General features: G+C 39.9%; 1 protein-coding gene across 9 annotated transcripts in view; it reads left to right on the forward strand.

Annotated features, from left to right (window-relative positions):
• The window catches only part of SENP7 (SUMO specific peptidase 7), a 215,885-nt gene that overhangs the window by 153,135 nt on the left and 39,735 nt on the right, over positions 1-23,015 (forward strand). For 4 of the 9 annotated variants that reach the window (XM_080655696.1, XM_080655700.1, XM_080655699.1 and 1 more), the window contains 5 exons: positions 10,806-10,924; positions 15,099-15,280; positions 17,162-17,501; positions 18,689-18,846; positions 22,075-22,212. In XM_080655696.1, coding sequence (XP_080511822.1) covers positions 10,806-10,924; positions 15,099-15,280; positions 17,162-17,501; positions 18,689-18,846; positions 22,075-22,212 — 937 coding nt within the window. The remainder of the gene's footprint in view (positions 1-10,805; positions 10,925-15,098; positions 15,281-17,161; positions 17,502-18,688; positions 18,847-22,074; positions 22,213-23,015) is intronic. The other 5 variants (XM_080655703.1, XM_080655701.1, XM_080655698.1 and 2 more) reach the window with 3 other exon arrangements.

The following is a 23,015-nucleotide window of genomic DNA, read 5'->3' on the forward strand; positions in this document are numbered from 1 at the left end:
CCTTCTGGCCTGGTGTGTTTCTATTGAGAAATCAGTTGATATTCTAATAGGAGATCCCTTGTAGATAACTTTCTGTCTCTCTCTGGCAGCCTTTAAGATTCTTACTTTGTCGTTAGTGTTCGCTAATTTAATTATGATGTGTCTTAGTGTCGGTCTGTTGGGGTTCAACTTGTTTGGGACTCTATGTACTTCTTGGACTTGCATAGTTTTTTTCTTGCCAATATCAGGGAAGTTTTTTGTCATTATTTCTTCAAACAGGTTTTCTATTCCTTGCTTCTCTTCCTCTCCTTCTGGTACCCCTATTATTCGAATATTGTTTTGTTTTGTGTTGTCCCAAAGCTCCCTTAGGCCAGGGGTGGGCAAACTTTTTGACTAGAGGGCCACAGTGGGTTTTTAAACTGGACCGGAGGGCCGGAACAAAAGCATGGATGGAGTGTTTGTGTGAACTAATATAAATTCAAAGTAAAGTAGCGGAGGGGAGAGCAAGAGAACCCTCTGCTCTTTCGGCTCTGCGGGCCGGATAGAACAGCCAAATGGGCCGGATCCGGCCCCCAGCCGTAGTTTGCCCACGGCTGCCTTAGGCTCTCCTCTTGCTTTTTAAGTCTTCTTTCCAGTTGCTGCTGTGTTTGTGTGTTTTTCCCTACCTTGTCTTCTAATTCGCTGATGCGGTCCTCAGCCTCTTCTAGTCTACTGTTTAGGCCTTCCACTGTGTTCTTTATTGCAGTGATGTCGTTCTTCATCTCTTCTTGGTTTCTTTTCATGTTGGTGACATTCTCATTCAGCTCCTTGTAGTTCTCATTGAGTTGTGTGTATTTGTCATCCAGCCATTTAAACATCCTTATAACCATTACTCTGAATTCTTTCTCTGTTAAACTGCTAGCCTCAATTTCATTTAACTCCCTTTCTGGTGATTCCTCTTTTTCTTTCCTTTGGGGATTGCTTTTTTCTCTCCGCAGGTTTTCCTGTAATGTTTTAATTGTAAGTCCAATTGCTTTGCTACCCAGGTTGTTTTGGTGATGGTTCTACTGGTGTAATCTCTCAGTTCTCCTGGGCTTGGTAATCTAGTGTAGCTCCCTACTTGAGCTATTTGGGTTCTCTTGATGTAGGCCTGTGAGCTTGAGAGGCACAACTGCGGTGTCTAGAAGTCAGCAGCCGTGGAGGGGAGTGTCCCAATTTTTGCTGTCTTGCACCCTTAATTGAAATCACGTGTGCCCAGTGGGGACTCACAGTGGCACCAAGGAACTGTCTGTCGGGGTGATGTGGCTCAGGGGGCCTGCATTCTGGAAAGGCGTGATTGTGGTGCCCAGAGTTCTGTAGTTATGGGGTGGGCAGACTCAGCTTTTGCTGCTGCACCTTTATCAGGGGATCTCTGCCGTTCCCGGTTGCAAACTGTCTCACCAGCTGCACCTCCTTCGCCAATTTGGGCTGGATTCCACTCGTTTGAGCTGCTTCCTCTATTTGTTCTGGGACAAAGCTCAGGACATGTCCGTCTATTCCGCCGCCATTTTGTCTCTCCTGGAATATATTTTAAAAAAAATATATTTTATTGATTTTTTACAGAGAGGAAGGAAGAGGGATAGAGATTTAGAAACATCGATGAGAGAGAAACATCGATCAGCTGCCTCTTGCACACCCCCTACTGGGGATGTGCCCGCAACCAAGTTACGTGCCCTTGACCGGAATCGAACCTGGGACCTTTCAGTCTGCAGGCTGACACTCTATCCACTGAGCCTAACCGGTTTTGGCTGGAATATTTTTTTGATGATTATTTACTCAAATAGTCTCTGTGCCCCTTTCTTATCCTTCTGAAACTCCAGTAATTTGTATATTAGTCTACTTGTTGGTGTACCACATATTCCTTAGGCTCTGTTTATTTTTCATACTGTTTTTCTTTCAGTTCCTCAGATTTGATAATTTCCATGATCATGTCTCCAAGTTCACTGATTGGTTTTTCTGTCCAAATCTGTTTTTCAAATCCCTCTAATGAAATTTTCATTTTAGTTAAGTGTACTTTTTAGCTCCTGAATTTCCTTTTGGTCCATTGGTATATTTTCTCTCTTTATGAATATTTTCATTTTGTCATAAATAACATTTTTTACTGTTTTCAAGATTTATTTCAGCTCCTTGAGGATTTTTAAGATAGTTGTTTTAGTCTATTGAGTTTGTTATCTGGATTTTTTCAGGGACAGGTTCTGTTGATTTTATATATATATATATATATATATATATATATATATATATATATATATATATGTATATATATATATATATATATTTTTTTCCCCCATACTTTACTTTTTTTTGTATGCCTGGCCATTTTTCTGTTGAACCCTTGACATTTAAATCTTATAATATGGTAATATTCTCCCCCTTCCCCAGGATTTGCTGTGTTTTTTTTTTCTTTTTCTTTATTAAAAAATATATTTTTATTGGTTTCAGAGAGGAATGGAGAGAGAGAGATAGAAACATCAATGATGAGACAGAATCATTGATTGGCTGCCTCCTGCATGTCCCCTACTGGGGATGGAGATGCAACCTGGGCATGTGCCTTGACTGGGATTTCAACCATGACCTCCCGGTTCATAGGTCAAAGCTCAACCATTGAGCAACAATGGCTGGGCTCTCTGTCTTTTTGTTGTTTTTGTTGTTGTAACATGTCGCTGTTGTGTGTAACCATAAGGTCCCAGATCATTTCTTTTTTTTTTCAGGTAACTTCTAAGTCTGCGTCTTTCCTTGGTTATGACTTTCTGAATTACCTTGTATGTGTGATTGCTTTTTAATGTTCTAGTTCTTATGCATTTGGTTTCCAAAAGAAGGAAAGAAGAAAAACGAAGCAGGCTAGTGGGGAAGAGTGAGAATAGGTGCTAGCCCTTTAAATCTTTTGGAAGTCATTTTAGTTGGATGGAGAGTGTTGCAACAAGAGAGGTGGATGTTGCAATAATTGCTGTCTATTTGCTCAGTGATCAGAGTACAGATTTGCAGTATTTGGAGGACCTTGTCAAGACTGCTTAAAGTCCCATTTGCAAGCCCATGCAAAATGTTCTAGGAGCCTGGGTATAACTGATTGCCTTGGAGCTCAGGGTGTGGGAAGGTTGGTTAGCTGCTACCAATTTAAGACCTGAAATTGACCAAAATTAACTGAAATTTTTGTCGAAACTTTTGACTAGAAGTTGCAAGCCTTTAATAGACTCTAGAGTTCCAAAATAGTTACATCACACAGATTTTGCCAGTGCACATGTTGTCTAGGTGAAAATGATAGATGCTTCCTTATCCATAATTTTTCGGAAGTCACTTGGTATGTGTTTTATAATTTACTATACAAAAATTTTGATTAACTTTTGGTATCTGATTTTTTAATGCTTTTATAAAGGGTATTGTAAAAATTTCTAGGTTGAAACAGTTTTGAAAATGTAGTAATTACTATATATATTTTATTATAAAGGAATGTTTTATGTTAATAATTTTATGTAGTTTCGTATTTCAAAAATTTTACTCACTTAAATAATATGATAATTAGTTTTTTCATAAGTAATTATCATGGGAGAAAGTATAATGTGTAAAGATTTAATCATTCTTTGTTTATTTGAAATAGCAACATAATGATTTCCCAGTGGTTTATATCAATTTATTTTTAAAAATTAATTAGTGAATTTAATTGGTAGATTACTGATAGATAATATTGTATTAGCTTTAGGTATACAACAAAATTTATTATGCTATATAATCCTATATAATAAAGAGGTAATATGCAAATTGACCATCATGCCCTCGCACAAGATGGCCGCCCCCATGTGGTCAAAGATGGATGCCACAAGATGGCCGGCAGCTGAGGGCAGTTGGGGGCGACCAGGCCTGCAGGGGAAGGCAGTTAGGGGCGACCAGGCTGGCAGGGGAGGACAGTTAGGAGCGACCAGACCTGCAGAGGAGGGCAGTTAGGGGTGATTGGGCTGGCAGGGGAGGGCAGTTGGGGGCGACCAGGCCTGCAGGGGAGGGCAGTTAGGGGCCACCAAGCCGGCAGGGGAAGGCAGTTGGGGGTGACTGGGCCTGCAGGGAGGGCAGTTGGGGGTGACCAGGCCTGCAGGGCAGGGCAGTTAGGGGTGACCGGACTTGTAGGGGAGGGCAGTTAGGGACGACCGGACCAGCAGGGAAGGACAGTTAGGGGTGACCAGGCCGGCAGGGGAGGGCAGTTGGGGGCGACCAGGCCTGCAGGGGAGGGCAGTTAGGGGCCACCAAGCCGGCAGGGGAAGGCAGTTGGGGGTGACCGGGCCTGCAGGGAGGGCAGTTGGGGGCGACCGGGCCTGCAGGGGAGGGCAGTTAGGGGTGACCGGACTTGTAGGGGAGGGCAGTTAGGGGCGACCGGGCCTGCAGGGGAGGGCAATTAGGGACGACCAGGCTGGCAGGGGAGGGCAATTAGGGGCGACCAGGCCTGCAGAGGAGGGCAGTTAGGGGCGACCAGGCCTGCAGAGGAGAGCAGTTAGGGGCGACCAGGCCAGCAGGGCAGGACAGTTAGGGGCGACCAGGCCAGCAGGGAGGGCAGTTGGTGGCAATCGGGCCAGCATGGGAGCAGTTAGGCGTCGATCAGGCTGGCAGGGGAGTGATTAAGGGGTGATCAGGCAGACAGGCAGAAGCAATCAGGCAGGCAGCAGGCAAGTGGTTGGGAGCCAGCAGTCCTGGATTGTGAGAGGGATGTCTGACTGCCGGTTTAGGATCGGGCCTAAACCGGCAGTCGGACATCCTCCGAGGGGTCCCAGATTGGAGAGGGTGCAGGCTGGGCTGAGAGACAGCCTCCCTCCAGTGCACGAATTTCGTGCACTGGGCCTCTAGTATTTAATAACTGAGAAATGATTAACACAAGATAACATCCATCGCTTATACACAGCTATAATTTTTTTTGTGTGTGATGAGAACTTATAAGATCTGTCTTAGTAACTTTCGAATATACAGTACACTTATCATGGAAACTTGTGCCTTTTTACCATCTTCAGCTGTTTTGCACCCCCCACCCCCACCTGTCCCCTCTAGCTCTGGCAACCACTAATCTGTTGTCTATATCTAGGTGTTTTTTGTTTCCTTTAGATTCCACATATGTGTGAGATCAGATAGTATTTATCTTTCTGTGTCAGACTTACTTCACTTAGCATAATGCCCTCAAGGTCCATCCATGGATCATATTCCATTGTGCGTGTATATCACATTTTATTTATCCATTTATCTATTGATGGACAGTTACGGTTTTTGTGTGTGTCTTATAAATAATGCTGCTGTGAACAGGGACATAGATATCTTTTCGAGATAGTGATTTCATTTCTTAAGAATAAATATCCAGTAATTGAATTGCTGCATGATATAGTTGTTTTATTTTTAATATTTTGAGGAATCGCCATACTATTTTTTGTAGAGGATGCAAAATTTACATTTCTACCAAATAGTGCACAAGGATTCTCTTTTCTCTACATCCTCACCAACACTTGTTATTTCTTATTGTTTTTGATAATAGCCATTCTACCAGGTGTGAGGTGATAGCTCATTGTGGTTTCCATGATGATTAGTGTTGTTGAGCTTCTTTATATGTACCTGTTAGCCACCTTAAAATTCTTTTTAAAAAATTGATTTCAGAGAGGAGGAGAGAGGGAGAGAGAGATAGAAACATCAATGATGAGAAAGAGTCATTGGTTGTCTGCCTCCTGCACGCCCCTCCACTGGGGATTGAGCCTGCAACTCTGGCATGTGCCCTGACCGGGAACTGAACCATCACCTCCTGGTTCATAGGTCTATGAACCTCTGAACCACACTGGCTGGGATATATGTGTGTGTATGTGTGTGTGTGTATGTATTTATTTTTTGTTAAACCGCACCTGAGGATATTTTTCTCATTGATTTTTAGAGAGAGTGGAAGGGTGGGATGGGGAAAAAGAGAGAGAAAGAGAAACATTGATATGAGAGAGAAAGAGACATGGCTGATATGCGCCCCAACCCAGGCTGGGGAATGAACCCAGGTATGTGCCCTTGACAGGGAATTGAACCCCTGACCCTTCTGTGTGAGGGCCAGTACTCTACCACGAGCCACACTGGCCAGGGCTGAGTTCTTTATATATTTTTTATTTTAACCCCTTTTCAGATATATGATTTCCAGATATTTCTCTCATTCTATAGGTTGCCTTTTCATTTTGTTGATAGTTGCCTTCACTGAAGACAAACTCTTTATTTGATATATTGTTTACACTAGAGGCCCATGCACGAATTCGTGCACCAGTGGGGTCCCTCGGCCTGGCCTGTGGGATCAGACCAAATCGGCTCACCAACATCGCCTGAGGGGTCCTGGATTGCGAGAGGGTGCAGGCCAAGCCGAGGGTCTCCACCGGTTATGATGGGGCCAAGGAGGGACGCAGGAAGTTGGCCAGCCGGGGAGGGTTGGCAGGAGGGCTCCAGGGCATGTCTGGCCCATCTTGCTCAGTCCTGCCAGATCCTAGCAGCAAGCTAACCTACTGGTTGGAGCATCTGCCCCCTGGTGGTCAGTGCACATCATAGCGAGCAGTTGAGTGGCCTTAGCATATCATTAGCATATTATGCTTTGATTGATTGAATAGCTGACTGGACGACTGGACACTTTAGCATATTAGGCTTTCTTTTTTTTTTATATATAGGATTGCTTTTGTTGCCTTTGCATTGCTGTTAAATCCATAAATCATTGTTAAGACAAATGTCAAGGAGCTTAATCCCATGTTTTCTTCTAGGAGTTGTATGATTTTAGGTCTTACTCTGAAATCTTTAATATATTTTGAGTTGATTTTTGTGTATAATTGAAGATATTGGTCCAGTTTTATTTTCTTGCATGTGGCTGTCCAACTTTCCCAACAACATTTATTTTCCCATTGTATATTCTTTGCTCCTTTACCATAAGTTAAGCGACCATATATATGTGGACTTATTTATTATTTAATTGTTGACACTATTACAGATGTTACCCATTTCCCTTCGTCCCCTGTTTCCCTCCTCCACTCAGCCTTCCCCACCCCCAAGGCCTTCACCACATTATTGTCTGTGTCCATGGATTATGTATATATGCATATACTGGTATGTTCTTCAGTTAATTTCTTCCACTCCCTGCACAACCCCACCCCCTCGCCATCCCTCTCCTCTCTCAGATCTGTTAGTCTATTTTATATATCCATGCCTCTGGTCCTATTTTATTTGTCAATTTATTTTAATCATTAGGTTCCACATATAAGTGAGATCATATGATATTTGTCTTTCTCTGACTGGCTTATTTTGCTTAGCATAATAATTTTCAGGTCTATCCATGCTGTGGCAAAGGGTAAGAGTATCTTCTTCTTCTTCTTCTTCTTCTTCTTCTCCTTCTTCTTCTTCTTCTCCTTCTCCTTTCTCCTTTCTCCTTTCTCCTTTCTCCTTTCTCCTTTCTCCTTTCTCCTTTCACCTTTCACCTTTCACCTTTCACCTTACAGCTGTGTAGTATTCCCTTGTGTAAATGTACCACAGCTTTTTTTTTTATCCACTCATCTACTGATGGGCACTTGGGCTGTTTCCAGATCTTGGCTATTGTAAATAATTCTGGTATGAACATAGGGGTGCAAATATTCTTTCTGGTTGATATTTTGGGATTCTTAGGATATATTCCCAGAAGTGGGATCACTGGGTCAAACGGCAGTTCTGTATGAATTTATTTTTGATTCTGTTTTGTTTCATTGAACTCTGTATCTGTTTTTCTACCAATACCATACTATTTTGATTACTGTAGCTTTGTAATATAGTTTCAAATAAGGAAGTTTGATTCCTTTGTCTTCACTCTTCTTTCTCAAGATGCTCTGGCTACTTGGGGTGTTTTATGGTTCCATAGAAATATTAGGATTGTTCAGTTTCTGTGAAAAAGGACATTGTAATGTTGAAAGGGATTGAATTGAATCTGTAGGTTGCTTTGGACATTTTAACAATATTGTCTTTTAATCCATGAGTACAGAATGCCTTTCTGTTTATTTGTGTTGTCTTCAATTTCTTTTATCAATCAATGTCTTATAGTTTTCAGTGTACAGGTCTTTTTCAGTCTTGGTTAGATTTATTCCTAGGATTTTATTCCTTTTGATGTAATTGTAAATGAGATTGTTTTCTTAATTTCTCTTTTTGATACATTGCTGATAGTTTTTGTTTTTGTTAATCCTCACCTGAGGATGTTTTTTTCCATTGCTTTTCAGAGAGGAATGGAAGGGAGGGATGGAGGGGGGATATAGGAGTTAAGTGACCATGTATGTGTGGACTTATTTATTTTTTAATTGTTGACACTATTACAGATGTACCCATTTCCCTTTGTCCCCTGTTTCCCTCCTCCACTCAGCCTCCCCCACCCCCAAGGCCTTCACCACATTATTGTCTGGGTCCATGGGTTATGCATATATGCATATACTGGTATGTTCTTCAGTTAATCTCTTCCAGCAGGGTAGGGCAGTTGGGGGCGAGATCAGGCCAGCAGGGGAGGGCAGTTGGGGGTGAGATCAGGCTGGCAGAGGAGGGCAGTTGGGGGCAACCAGGCCAGCAGGGGAGGGCAGTTGGGGGTGAGATCAGGCTGGTAAGGGTGGGCAGTTAGGGGTGATCAGGCAGGAAGGCAGAGGCAGTTAGGGGCGATCAGGCAGGTAGGCAGGTGAGTGGTTAGGAGCTAGCAGTCCAAGATTGCTAGAGGGATGTCCGACTGCCGATTTAGGCCTGATTCCTGTGGGATCAGGCCTAAATCGGCAGTCGGACATCCCCCAAGGGGTCCCCAATTGGAGAGGGTGCAGGCTGGGCTGAGGTTACTCACCCCCTCCCCTGTGCATGAATTGTGTGCACTGGGCCACCAATCTATCTATATAAAAGCCTAAGCAACTGTTGCAACCGAACGGACGACTGAGCAGCAGGCTGCGTGGGGTGACCAGGATAGCAGGGGGATTAGTGAGGGACGACCAAACGACTGAACAGCAGGCTGCATGGGGTGACTTGGCTGGCAGGGGGGTTAGTGAGGGGCGACCAAACAACTGAGCAGCAGGATGTGTGGGGAGACCAGGCCGGCAGGGGGGCAGTGAGGGGAGACCAAATGACTGAACAGCAGGCTGCATGGGGCGACCAGGCAGGCGGGGGGGCGGTTGGGGATGATCAAGCCGGTAGGAGGGCAGTTAGGGGTGACCAGGCCAGCAGGGGGGGCAGTAAGGGGTGATCGGGCAGGCAGGCAGGTGAGCGGTTAGGAGCCAGCAGTCCAGGATCGTGAGAGGGATGTCCCCGGAGGGGTCCCAGATTGGAGAGGGTGCAGGCTGGGCTGTGGGGACGCTCCCCCCATGCACAAATTTCGTGCACCAGGCCTCTAGTATATATATAAAAGCCTAAGTGACCATTATGACCCAACGACTGGTCAACCAGTTGCTGTGAGGCATACTGACCACCAGGGGGCAGATGCTCAATGCAGGAGCTGCCCCTGGTGGTCAATGTGTTCCCACAACCAACCTCCCGCGGCCCCTTCCCTCCTACTGGCCGGCCCCCCTGATTGGCCCCATTGGGGGGGGCTGGCCTGCCAACCTCCTGTGTCCCCTCCCACCCCGGCTGGCCAACCTCCCGCCCTCCCATCCCCCCCAGCTGGCCAACCTCCAGCGGCCCCTCCCCCCGGCTGGCCCCCCCATTGGTCCCGATTGGGGTGGGCCAATCTCCCACAGTCCCTCCCCCTGGCCCTGATGGGAGGGCCAGCAGGCCAACTTCCCATAGTCCCTCCCCCTGGCTGGCTGGTCTCTCTGATGGCCCCAACTGGGAGGCTGGCTAGCCAACCTCCCACAGTCCCTCCTCCTGGCCCTGATGGGAGGGCCAGCAGGCCAACTTCCCATGGTCCCTCCCCCCGGCTGGCTGGTCTCTCTGATGGCCCCAACTGGGAGGCTGGCCAGGCCAAGGAACCCTACCCGTGCATGAATTTGTGCACTGGGCCTCTAGTATCTCCATATATTTGAAATTTCCAGCTTTCCTCCTGTTACTGATTTCTTGATTTATCATATTGTGATTGGAGTAGGTAGTTGGTTTGATTTCAGTCTTCTTAAATTTGCTAAGGTTGTTTGTGGCATGTCATATGATTTATCCTGGTGAATGTTTCATGTATTTTGGTGCTGGTGGAAGGCATGTTCAAAATGCATGTCAGGTCCATTGATCTGAAGTATGTTTCTATTCCAATGTTTCCGTGTTGGATTTTTGTCTGGATAATTTATCCATTATTGAAAATGTGGTATTGAGGTATGATATTTCAAATACCTCCAAAACTTGTTTTTCAGAAACTTTATATTTTATGTATTTAACTGGTACCTTGTATTTAAAATTATTTCCTTTATAGGTAAAATTTGTTACCACACTCCAAACTTTATTTTGTACCTTTGATATATGATCCATGCTTGAAACATATTAATAATTACCTTCAACTTACTAGTTTTTTAAATACACATAGATGTGGTTATCAGTACCTTGTGTTCATGAAATTTTTACTTTTTAAATCAATTTGATGTATTTGATGCTTGTATTATTCTGTTGCTCATTTTGCATATGCAGAATCCTGTGGTGTGGGTGTCTTGTGTTCTGCTCCCCAAAGAAACATGGAGAATTTAAGTATAGAACAGGGATGAGAATTCATTTCTCAAATCTTAGTTCATTATTTTTTTTACTATTCAGATCATGTACTCTTCTATGTGGGACTGTATTTATCAATCACTGTTTTTGTCATGAATATATGCCAGCTGGCTTCAAAATTTATTTGGGTTGGAAAGAATTGAGTATATTATTATTTTGTTTTTCAGGGGTTCTCAACCAAATAAGACAGTAGATAAGAATTGTGCAAGGCGGGCTACACATATCAAAGAAAAGAGAAGAGGTAATGATGGCATTTCTCTTGTAGTGTCTGATACTCAGTCTAAAGGTTTGTTTAACTTTGAAAACTGTTGTTATCTAAATTTTTGTGTACTGCATTTGTAATAATTTTTAAAAATTGACTTTAAGAGAGAGAGAGAGAGAGAGAGAGAGAGAGAGAGAGAGAGAGATATCAATGTGAGAGAGAAACATTCATCAGTTGCCTCCCATATGTGACTGACTGGGAATTGAGCCCACCACCTTCAGGATGACGCTCCGACCAACTGAGCTACAACAGCCAGGGTGCATTTGTAATAATTTTAAAATTCATGGATAACTTTATTCAATTTTATGTTTGAAGGATATGTGAAAATAAAGGGAGATTATTTTAGCAACTCAAAGAAAATAGCTAAGTTTACAATTTGTATCCTGTAGTATATATTTCTTGATCTATTTATTAAATCCAAAAGTAAATTTGATTATGTTGTTGTTGGGGCTGGGCATATACCTATAAATTTATAATGTTAGTTTAGCTATTTCTGAGTGTTGTTTCCATGGATATGTTTGGGATTGTTACTACTGCTAACTATATTATTGTTATTATTATTATTATTATTATTAGCTTCCCACTATTTATCCTCCTATGAAATATATATTTTATTCATTAGAATTTCTCTCAATGCTAGGAAGATGCCAATACAAGCCATTATTAGCATTTTTAAAGGTAAATACATCCCAGACTACTGAAAGTTCTTTGTAGGCCTCTTGATATGTAGGGTTAATAAATTAACTAATTTTTTTTCTCTCTTTTAAGAATTTAAAATAATTTTCAAAAATTTTCACAGGAGTAATTTACTACATTAGTCAGATGTGAAACTAACATCTTCATGGATCTCTTGGATTATTGCTAGCTCAAATTAGTGAGGTATCTTATTTTCTAAATTAGAGGCCTGGTGTACAAAATTTGTGCACAGGGTGGGGGGTGTCCCTCAGCCTGGCCTGCACCCTCTCCAATCTAAGACCCCTTGGGAGATGTCCGACTTCCAGTTTAAGCCCCGGGCCCAGGCCTAAACTGGCAGTTGGACATCCCTCTCACAATCTGGGACCGCTGGCTCCTAACCACTTGCCTGCCTACCTGATTGCCCCCTAACCACTCCCCTGCTGGCCTGATTGATGCCTAACTGCTCCTCTCCCGGCCTGATCTCCCCCAACTGCCCTCTCCTGCCAGCCTGATCACCCCCAACTACCCTCCCCTGCAGGCCTGGTTGTCCCCAACTGCCCTTCCCTGCCCTGCCGGCCTGATCTCCCCCAACTGCCCTCTCCTGCCAGCCTGATCACCCCCAACTGCCCTCCCCTGCAGGCCTGGTTGTCCACAACTGCCCTTCCCTTCCAGCCATCTTGTGGTGGCCATCTTGTGGCGGCCATCCTGTGGCAGCCATCTTGTGACATCGTGGCGGCCATCTTGTGATGACATTGTGCAAGGGTGTTGCGTGATGCCATCTAGGCTTTTATTACATAGGATTATTTTTAAGTTATTCACAAGAAAAGATGGTCCTGTAATGACACCACAAAATTTCTTTGTAGTTCCTTTGAAACACAGCTCTTTACACATTTTTAATTAGCTTTTTCATAGAAGAGACAAAATTAAAAGGACACTACATTAATAACTTTGATGTATACAAGACACCAGCTGCAACTCTTATGAGGGCAGTCTATATAGAAAACGTGATTCCATTTTCATAATCTTTGAATTAGTCACTAACTGTCTGCATATAATGAAAAACATTTCTTTTCTTTTGAATTGTGCTTTCCCAGCAATAATTACCTTTGGCTATCAAATATCAGTATTTGTACAAATGGGCTCAGTTTAGATATTAACAAGACACCATTAAGCCCTCACATTCCCCTGCTTTTCTAGGTAGAATAGGAATAGTTGAATTTTGCTTTCTGATTGGCGCCCTTCATACTCCAAAGTCACAGTGGAATTTTACATTTACAGCAGGGAAAAAAATGAATGATAAAAGAAATGCTTTATACTTTCTTAGTATTCCTGAAGGTTCTCCTCATAGGTAAAGTGATTTTAAGAAAATTAGGTATTGCCTGTCCAATGTAGCTCAGTTGTTGAGTGTCAACCTATGAACCAGGAGGTCACGGTTCAATTCCTGGTCAGGGCATATGCCTGGGTTGTGGGCTCTATACCCTGGTAGGGGGTGTGGCAGCTGATTAATGATTCTCTCTAATTGATATTTCTCTCTCTCTCCCTCTCCCTTCCTCTCTGAAATCAATAAAAAATATTTAAAAAAAGAAAATTAGGTATTGAAATGATATTAAAAATTACCATATTTTGATAACTATTGATTACTGTGTCTCATACCAGTTGTTTAAAGAAGGCCATAAATTAATGGGAATTCTGAATTATAGCCCACATTTACCATTCTTTTGTAGCAAATTAAGTTTTTCTTGTGGAAATTGTTTTTAAGAAAATAATACAATAAAATATTAAATATTTTTTGTTTACAGGAATTTTTCATCTTTTTGACTTTATATGCTAGTAATATTTGCAAGTTAAGTTGTATATATTATGCAAGTAGAATCCTATTTTTACAATATCTGTCTCAATCTAATACATTTATTTCTGTTTTCCATGAGATAGTTTTGGGAGATGTGCAAATAGTAAAGTGGTTAAAGGAAAATTCCTGTGTAAACTACTTTTTTAGTTTACAAAGTTAATGTGCTTTTCAAAATACTGTGTTGATGATTTGGTGGTGGTGGGCTTTTGTTTTCCTGGGGGAGGGAGCAAAGAGCATTTTCTTTGAAAATTGGAAGATTATTGACTGTCTTGGAGATTTTGCCCTCAATCCTGTCCCAGTGCCTGTGTTTTAAGCAACAACAAAGGTATTATGACTGTTAGTCATTAGGTATCTATGAAGCTAGAGTAGGAGCAAGAATAGTTTGTAGTATTGAAGGAACTTTGAATGAATGGAGAGGTCAGGCTAGTTAGTGTGACATGAAGTCTGTTATGAATTCAAGGAAGCTGCTTGGGACTTGCTGTGCATAAACTTTGAATTTGATATAGATTCAGAAAGCAAAATAATTCAGGATAACCTTCAGTTAGTTAGAATCTATTAGAAGGTATTTTTGTACAATACATAATTGATAACTGAAATATTAAGCATTTTTTAAATAATCGCCATGGGTTTCAAAAGAATGCTTTCTTGACTGGAAAAAGGGAGCACTTCTTTCTCTGTAGGGTAGTAGATTTATTGGAGATTTCAAATGACGGGGTCTTGATTTTTAAAAAGAGGAAACTAACTGTAAAGCAAATTGATATTGTTGGGAATGATTATGTATCACAGTCAGATGCTGAAGAAAGGTATTTTGCCTCCTTTTAAAAGAACAGTGATCAATTCTCTTTCAAATTATTGTCCCTTTTCAATACCTGTGTATCTATCTATTTATCCTATCTAATAAAAGGGTAATATGCAAATTAACCATCACTTTCTCATGAAGATGGCGGCGCCCATAGCCACAAGATGGCGGCACCCAGTCCTCTCAGTCCTGCCTGAGTCCCCCAGCCCCGGCGGGGGGGGGGGGGGGGGGAGGGGGGCGGCCGCTGAGAGCGGGCAGCATGAGTAGCCTGGTGGAATGCTTGCTTTGTTGCCGTGGCGACGAGGCAAGCATTCCATGCCTGGCTGCGGATGGGCCTCTGGGCCGCAGAGAGCCTCTGGACAGCAGGCGTGGAGCGACCAGGCCCCGCAGAGAGCTACTGGCACACAGATTTGTGTGCAGAGCTACTAGTCTATCTATATACAGTATATCTTATATTTTAAAAAGACAACTAATTTCTAAAATCACAATGAATTATAAAAATGTTTTAAGACATGAATTTTCCACATTTTATTAAGTACCCCCTCCCCCCCACCCTTTTTGGTTGTACAGTTGAATGCAGTTATAGCAAAAGGAAAAAACATGGTGTGGTTGCTTTGCTTTGGTTACTAATGAATACTACCTTTTTACATATTTTCCTCATATTTATTGTACAAAGAATATTCACTTTGTGTATGCAGTTTGAAATAGGGCATCTCCTCATACTCATCCATGTCAGTATGAGAATTTTACAGTGGACTTCTTTTTTACATTAGCTTTGGAAGTAGTATAACAATTTTGATGATGTTTCTCAGAGCTCTTCTAAAAGGAATTCTTTCAGTACTTTTTGGTTATGTTTATGACTCTTGTTTTTTAAGACCTTAACAGTGAAAGTAGAGGTTGTGATCATCTTGAAGAGGGGAGCAGAAACAAGAATGGTACATGTTCTGATTCAAAAATGGAACCCACTATGATTTCCAGGAAGAGAAAGAAAAGGCTTAGAAGTAATTTACCTGATTCTCATAATTCTACTTCTTTGTATAAATCAGCAGAACTGACAGTAAGTAGAGGTATTTAGATGTGACATGAAGTAATTTGTGCTATGATAAAAATGAATTGACCATGGCCAAATGATGTTTTTCTAGCTTTATTCTTTTATCATTAGATTTCTTTTTCTATTTTTTTAATTAAAAAAGGATTGAAATGAAACATTTTTGCATTTAATAGTTATTGAAACAAATTTTAAATATTATGAATGAGTTAAAAAGTTAAGTTTGCTCCTCCTTTGATTCCACTCGTTACTTAGTGCATTGGTATACATTTCCTTCAGACGTGTTTTCTGTTATTTTCCTTTATTTTAGCCAAATGCTATTTGTGCTGTCCAGTTAATTGCTTTTTCACTTGGTCTGTAAAATTATCAGATTTATTTTATCAGTAGAAATTTACTTACCAACTTTTTTAAGCTTCTCTTATCTAGAGTTTGTAAGTAAAGAATTATCATATTTAGTGCATATCGCACCTATTTTCAAAGACTTAGTATTGGGTAACAGTCCTATATAATAAAAGGCTAATATGCAAACAGACTGACCGGACGCTATAATGTACACTGACCACCAGAGGGCAGATGCTCAATGCAGGAGCTGTCCCCTGGTGGCCAGTGCATTCTCACAGGGGGAGCGCTGCTTAGCCAGAAGCTGGGCTCACGGCTGGCGAGCGCAGTGGCAGTGGTGGGAGCCTCTCCCGCCTCCATGGTAGCACTAAGGATGTCTGACTGATGGCTTAGGCCTGCTCCCCATGGGCTCCTGGACTGCGAGAGGGTGCAGGCCGGGCTGAGGGACCCAACCTGAGTTCACGAATTTCATGCACCAGGCCTCTAGTAAAAATATAAGAAGACAGCTTTTGATTTCTTTGATTCACAAGGCATTTCAGGACTTTCACTATCTTTGAGTTATAATTATAAACATGATTTAGATTTATACAATAACAGATGTGAAGGCAGTGATTGATTTTCATAATTTTTTATATTGTTATCTGATTAAGTTTTTAATTTTTTGCTCTTGTTACTAGCTACTTCTCTACAATATAGAGGAGAGAGCATGGCTCCTGAAGATATATAGACATGATGTCATATGGCTCTTTACTTTTATAAAATAAAACTTAAAAAAAAAAAAAAATTCTCTCGCCGAAACCGGTTTGGCTCAGTGGATAGAGCGTCAGCCTGTGGACTGAAGGGTCCCGGGTTCGATTCCGGTCAAGGGCACGTACCTTGGTTGCGGGACATCCCCAGTGGGAGGTGTTCAGGAGGCAGCTGATCGATGTTTCTCTCTCATCAATGTTTCTAGCTCTCTATCCCTCTCCCTTCCTCTCTGTAAAATATCAATAAAATATGTTTTAAAAAAAATTCTCTCATTCTAAAGTTGACTTAGATCATGGAAGACCATCTGAAGCCCTTGTAAATATGGGAGCCTCACCATCCTATCCTTTTTTTAAAAATATATTTTATTGATATTTCACAGAGAGGAAGGGAGAGGGACAGAGAGCTAGAAACATTGATGAGAGAGAAACATCGATCAGCTGCCTCCTGCACACCTCCCACTGGGGATGTGCCCGCAACCAAGGTACGTGCCCTTGACCGGAATCGAACCCAGGACCCTTCAGTCCGCAGGCTGACGCTCTATCCACTGAGCCAAACCAGTTTCGGCTCCATCCTATCCTTTTAAAAACTGTTTAGGCATCTGATTAGACAGTATATCTTTATACTTGGGAGACAACTACAAGAGTAATGTAGTATAATTGTGTAGTTTCCTATCCCTTTATTATAGAAATGATATTATATTTTTACTTTTATATTCTCCTTTAGGATTTTAAACTTTAAAAAAATTCATTATGCTAGCCAATTTTGAAAAATGCTAATTTTTTGTATGAATTTATTTATGTTCAGAAAGAACAAGAAAATGACTCAACAGTATCGTCTGAGTTTGAAAAGCCAAGTGAAAACCATGATCAAGATCCAAAACTGCTTAAAGAAATTACACCTGAACCTATGGAAAGTGACTTTACTGAACTATCTTCACTTAATAGTCAGGAATGGGCTTTGAGTGCTGCTCCCAAAAGCACTTCTGACTGTTCAATTACTGAAACTGTTGAGAGCTCTATTTCCACTAATACTTTGGGGAATGCTACCCTGGTTGAGAAGGATGAGAATAAGTTGAACACAACAGAAAAGCCTGTTTTAAGTGAACACAGTGAAGGCAGCCAATCACTGATCTCAGCTGAACCAAGTAAGTAACAGGAGGATTATAAAGGTCTTAATTTTTTCTGCTCTACTTAGTTATTTTATTTCTTCTCTTGAACAAATTTGGCTAAAGCAATAAGACATTTATGATATTACTGTGAGATACATTAACCTTAGAAAAAGAATACTTGGGGTTTTGGGACTTCATGAAGTTTATAATATTGATTTAGGTAAAAACAATGGAGTACTTGGAAGCAGAAGTAATTTTTTTTTTTTAGATTAGTATACTGTAGTTCATCTCATCAGATTTTAGAAGATCCTATAAGAATCATCATTATTACCATTTGGTTGATGAAGCTGAAGTACATAGAGTTTAGGTGCTATTTAATTATTGTCATTAATTTTTATTTAATTTTTGAGTATTTGATGTTGTCACATGGTACATAAAAGGTTCTAAAGGATGTAGACACCTGGATGGAATTAGAGAACATTATGCTAAGTGAAATAAGCCAGTCAATGAAAGAAAAATACCACATGATCTCACTCATTTAGGGATAATGAAAAACATTATAAACTGATGAACCAAAAGATAGTTACAGAGGCAGTAAAGCATCAAACAGAGTGTCTAATTACAGCGGTAAGGTTAGGGAGAGGTGGGGGAAATAAGAGATCAACTGAAGGACTTGTATGCATGCATATAAGAGTAACCAACGGATGCAAAACATTGGGGGGTGAGGGCAGGTATGGGAGTGGGGTGGGGGGGGGCAATGGTAAGATATGTACACATATAATAAAAAATTTGGAAAAAAAAAAAAAAAGGTTCTAAAGGATATACAATGAATAGTCTTCCACATCTTTGCCTAGCCATCCATTTACCTCTCCTGGAAGCAACTAATGTAATAGGATTTAAAGTACAAGTTAGAGTGACGGTACAATACATTACCAGGACTAGAATTTGTTCCTAAGTTCTTCTCATGGCTTTATATCTCCAGGTAACTGCTAAATAATAGTACTAATTTGGAATAATTGCACATAACTAGTATAAATCAGATGACGAATGAGTGATAGGCCAATTTCAAAATTTAGAATAAAGTTGGATGATTAAATTTAATGGGATTATCAAAGATATATAGCATTAATTAGAAGTTCTCTTTCTGATAAGTGATTATTGAGACACATTTAAAAAAATACATTTTTCCTTTTTATATATTTTTTTACATTTTTCCTTTTTAGTTGTTGTTTCCAGTGATGAAGAAGGACCCATTGAACATAAAAATTCAGAAATTTTCAAGTTACAATCTAAGCAAGACCATGATGTCACTAATGAGAATGAGAGTACTTCTGAATCAGCATTGTCAGAACTACCATTGATTACATGTGAATCGGTACAGGTAATTTATTTCTGCCTTCTGGTAGATAAAGAGTGAAATATTCACTTTTGGCTAAAACTATTTTTTGTTTCATCAAGGAAAATATTGTAATAAATGTTACTCATTTCTTTTGATTTTTGAGATTAGTTTCAGAGAAATATGTATTTATCTTTATTTTGAAGTGAAAGGATTATACCATTTTTTCATTTATATTATTCTATTACTTTAATATACATATTTTTAATGATTCTCATTAGAAATTTAAGAACTTTATCAAAACTTTTTCTAGGGTAAAAGTTTCCAATATTTATCTGGTCTTGCAATACTATAACCACTTGGACTTATTCCTTTCCCTCACATGCTATTAAGGCAATACAATATAGAGGAGAGAGCATGGCTTCTGGAGATATACAAACTTGTGTTCAAATCCTGCCTCTGCCATCAGTTCGTTAAGTTCTTTTTTATCTTCTTTTTTTTAAAAAAATATATATTTTTATTGATTTTTTACAGAGAGGAAGGGAGAGGGATAGAGAGTTAGAAACATCGATGAGAGAGAAACATCGACCAGCTGCCTCCTGCACACTTCCTACTGGGTATGTGCCCGCAACCAAGGTACATGCCCTTGACCAGAATTGAACCTGGGACCCTTGAGTCCGCAGGCTGACGCTCTATCCACTGAGCCAAACCGGTTAGGGCATTTATCTTCCTTCTTACAGAACATAATAAATGATAATCTCAGATGGTTTACTGTCAGCCACTTGTGTTTTTGACATAGCACTTTGAAGAGTCTAGCTCTAAAGTAAGGTTCAAGTCATTTATTAGTTAGTGTTTGTTTATATTATGAACCTCTGATTATGTTGGTTTTTAAGAAATGATTATCAGTGACCACAAGTACAGAATTATGGTAAACTTCTGTTGGTTTGTTTTTAAATAATGTCAGAGGCTGTTATTCTGTAGAGTGTGATGAAGAATTTGGTCAATTTTATAAAAACAGTCTGATAGTGTGATTAGTTTCACCAGTATTTCTATTGCATTAAGAATTCCATACAGAGATGACCTCAGCAACTGTGTTCTGAATTTTTGTTAAAATATAACCATTCTTGCCCATTGGGCAATAGCATACTTGATGAGTTAGTTGTATTTGTAATTAAAACAGTGTCATTGTTGATAATGAGTCCATCTTCTAGAATCAGGGGTAGGGAACATCTGGCTAAGGCCAGCAAAATCATTTGGTCTGGCCCTGCCAAGGCATTAGGGGTGAGTTAATTAAATGTTTGACCAAATATAGCAGGCTAATTTTTAAGTTGATAATTTTGGCTCACAAATGATGTTATAAATATCCAAATGGCCCTTGGCAGAAAAATGGTTCCCCATCCCTTTTCTAGGTGAATTATAGTTCCTTTGGCAGCATATAAGTTTACAATGCAGTATGAAAGATCATATTATAGGAAAATAACAGGCCCTGGCTGGGTAGCTCAGTTGGTTAGAGTGTCGTTCCCAATACGCCAAGGTTGTGGGTTCAATCCCTGGTCAGGGCACATACAAGAAGCAAGCAACTAATGCATGAACAGGTGGAACAACTAATCTCTCTTCTCTCTGTCTTTCTCTGTCTCTCTCTCTCTCACCAATCAATAAATAAAAATTAAAAGAAAATAACATCTCATGTAGAACTGACAGAATATGATCACAGCCAAATAGCAAAGAATGTGGAGACCTACCAACATCTATAAGGCAGAATCATAACATCTCCACATTCTTCCTTGTTTCCAATTTCAGGTGAAGTTATGAGAAACATGGATTGCTCATTTTTGGGAGGCAGTTAGTCTTTACAGACTGAGATGCCCAATAAGAAATTATTTCTATTCTGTCTTGTAATTTTATTACTTAAACAGAGAGAGACAGAGTTTTCTCCAACTGATTCCCTTTTTTACTTAGGGAATAAGAATAGTATAGTAAACAATAAAAGACAAGAATGACAAAACATTCCATTAAGCAGTCATTATGAACTGGGTTAAAAATAATGAGTACTACCCTAACCGGTTTGGCTCAGTGGATAGAGCGTCAGCCTGCGGACTGAAGGGTCCCAGGTTCAGTTCCGGTCAAGGGCATGTACCTTGGTTGTGGGCACATCCCCAGTGGAGGGTGTGCAGGAGGCAGCTGGTCGATGTTTCCCTCTCATCGATGTTTCTAACTCTCTATCCCTCTCCCTTCCTCTCTCTAAAAAATCAATAAAAATATATTTTTAAAAATAATGAGTACTGTGTAAGTTTTAGATGAGGACTAATCATATTTTCTATAGGTAGGTAGAGAGTTAATACACATGCATAATTGCTCTAGTGATAATTTATTTGGTTACTTGTGATGTTAGGCTTAAAGCAAGATAATGTGCAAAGGCAAGGCAAACATGGAGTTGAAAAAGTCATTTTGGCACAGTGTAGAATTCAGGAGAGGTTGTGGGCAGCAGCTACTGCTGATACTGCCTAGTCATCTGTTGTCATTTAAAAGCAGAGTTCTGTAGTTGTTTGTGTTGAAGTGGTATGAATTTTGAAGTTTTAGGCAACTGGTTGGCTATCCTTAGACATAGATCATATAGTAAAACATAGATTTCATGTAACTGATGGTTTTTAGGTACTTATATCCCTTTATTGCTCACTAAACTCTCAGTAGCTAAGAGTATCATCTTGTTTTTGGAAGCAATTTTATGTGGTTGAAATAACCCTTGACTTGGAGATAGAGACTTGAATTTGTCTTAGCTCTGCTTTTTACTAACTGCATTACCTTGGGCAAGTCACTTAACCAACCCAAACATCTATTAACTTAAGAAGTGAAAAAAAAGAGAACTACTTCATGGAATGGTTGTGGGGATGAAAGAGAGTGTATATTTAAAAACTCATTTTAAACTAAATCGCTATATAAATCTTAATTTACTTCTATGAGTTAACAATGAATAAAGGGAATATTGAGTTTGAAATCATGCCTTTGATATAGAGGAAGATTGATACAGTTCTAATTTCTAGAACTTAGACCTGGAATTAATTTAGGATTCGACTATTTGGAGTAATTTTCTCAAGGTAAATCATGAAGTTTTTAAGAAAAGTAATCCAGGTAATATTTCCTCACAGTAAGAGCAGTAAAAAATTCTCCAGTTCCATTAATAGTAATTTAAAGAGTATCTGACTTTGGAAAAGCATTGTCAACATTTATGTAATACTTAGTGTTATAAGAATTTTATAATTTACTCCTTGTTAGGCTTCATCTGAATTATGTCCTGCCATGGAAAACATTTCCTGTATTATGCCTAGTAATGAGATGGATCTACAACTGGATTTTATATTTACTTCTGTTTATATTGGTAAAATAAAAGGAGCTTCTAAAGGTTGTGTTACAGTAAGTATATCTAGATGTGTTTTTTTTTGTTTGTTTTTAGTTTTGGATCTTAGACAAAGTATTTTATATTATCTTCTCTTTTTTTAGTGCAAGTGAAAATAGAACTGAGAATAATTTGACATGGGACAATTTAAATCTGTCATACATACTTTGAAACATGTCTTTAATTGGAGGGGGAGTCCTAAAATCACAGGGGAATGTCCTAAAATTATATTTCTGATTTGACTACTCTAATGAAAATCGTGTATAAAAACTACATATTGATATTTTTTGAGCTATAAAATTAATTTAGTGGTAAATTATATTTTTATTCAGGTTGTTGGGAGCACAAATAAGGAATATCATTAAGGCTTATGTGAAATACTTCTTCTTCCAGGAATCCTTTTGTGATTTCTCCTTTCTAGCCAGAATTAACTTCTCCCTTTACTGTGTACTTATAGCACTTTGTATATCTATTGTAATATTTATTCTCTGTGTTTATAATTGTTTATATTCTTGCCTGAACTGCACCATTAGACTTTAAGCTTCTTGTGGTAAAGAGCCATGCTTTTATTTTTTTTTTTTATCCTTCCATAAATGGCTAAAATCTAAGTAGGCCCTATAAACTTTAGTTAAAATGAATTGACTACATCAGATTATAACTCAGGTATTTTTCTAGAAGTTTTATTAATGTTTCACTGTGTTAGGAATAGGGCAGGGAATATAAAAATGGTAAGACATGGCCTCTGCTTTCAAGGAATTTATAGTATAACTAGAGGCCTGGTGCATGAAAATTCATGCACTTGGGGGACAGGGGGTCCCTC

This window comes from Plecotus auritus, assembly GCF_963455305.1.
Source record: "Plecotus auritus genome assembly, chromosome: 2".
Lineage (NCBI taxonomy): Eukaryota > Metazoa > Chordata > Mammalia > Chiroptera > Vespertilionidae > Plecotus > Plecotus auritus.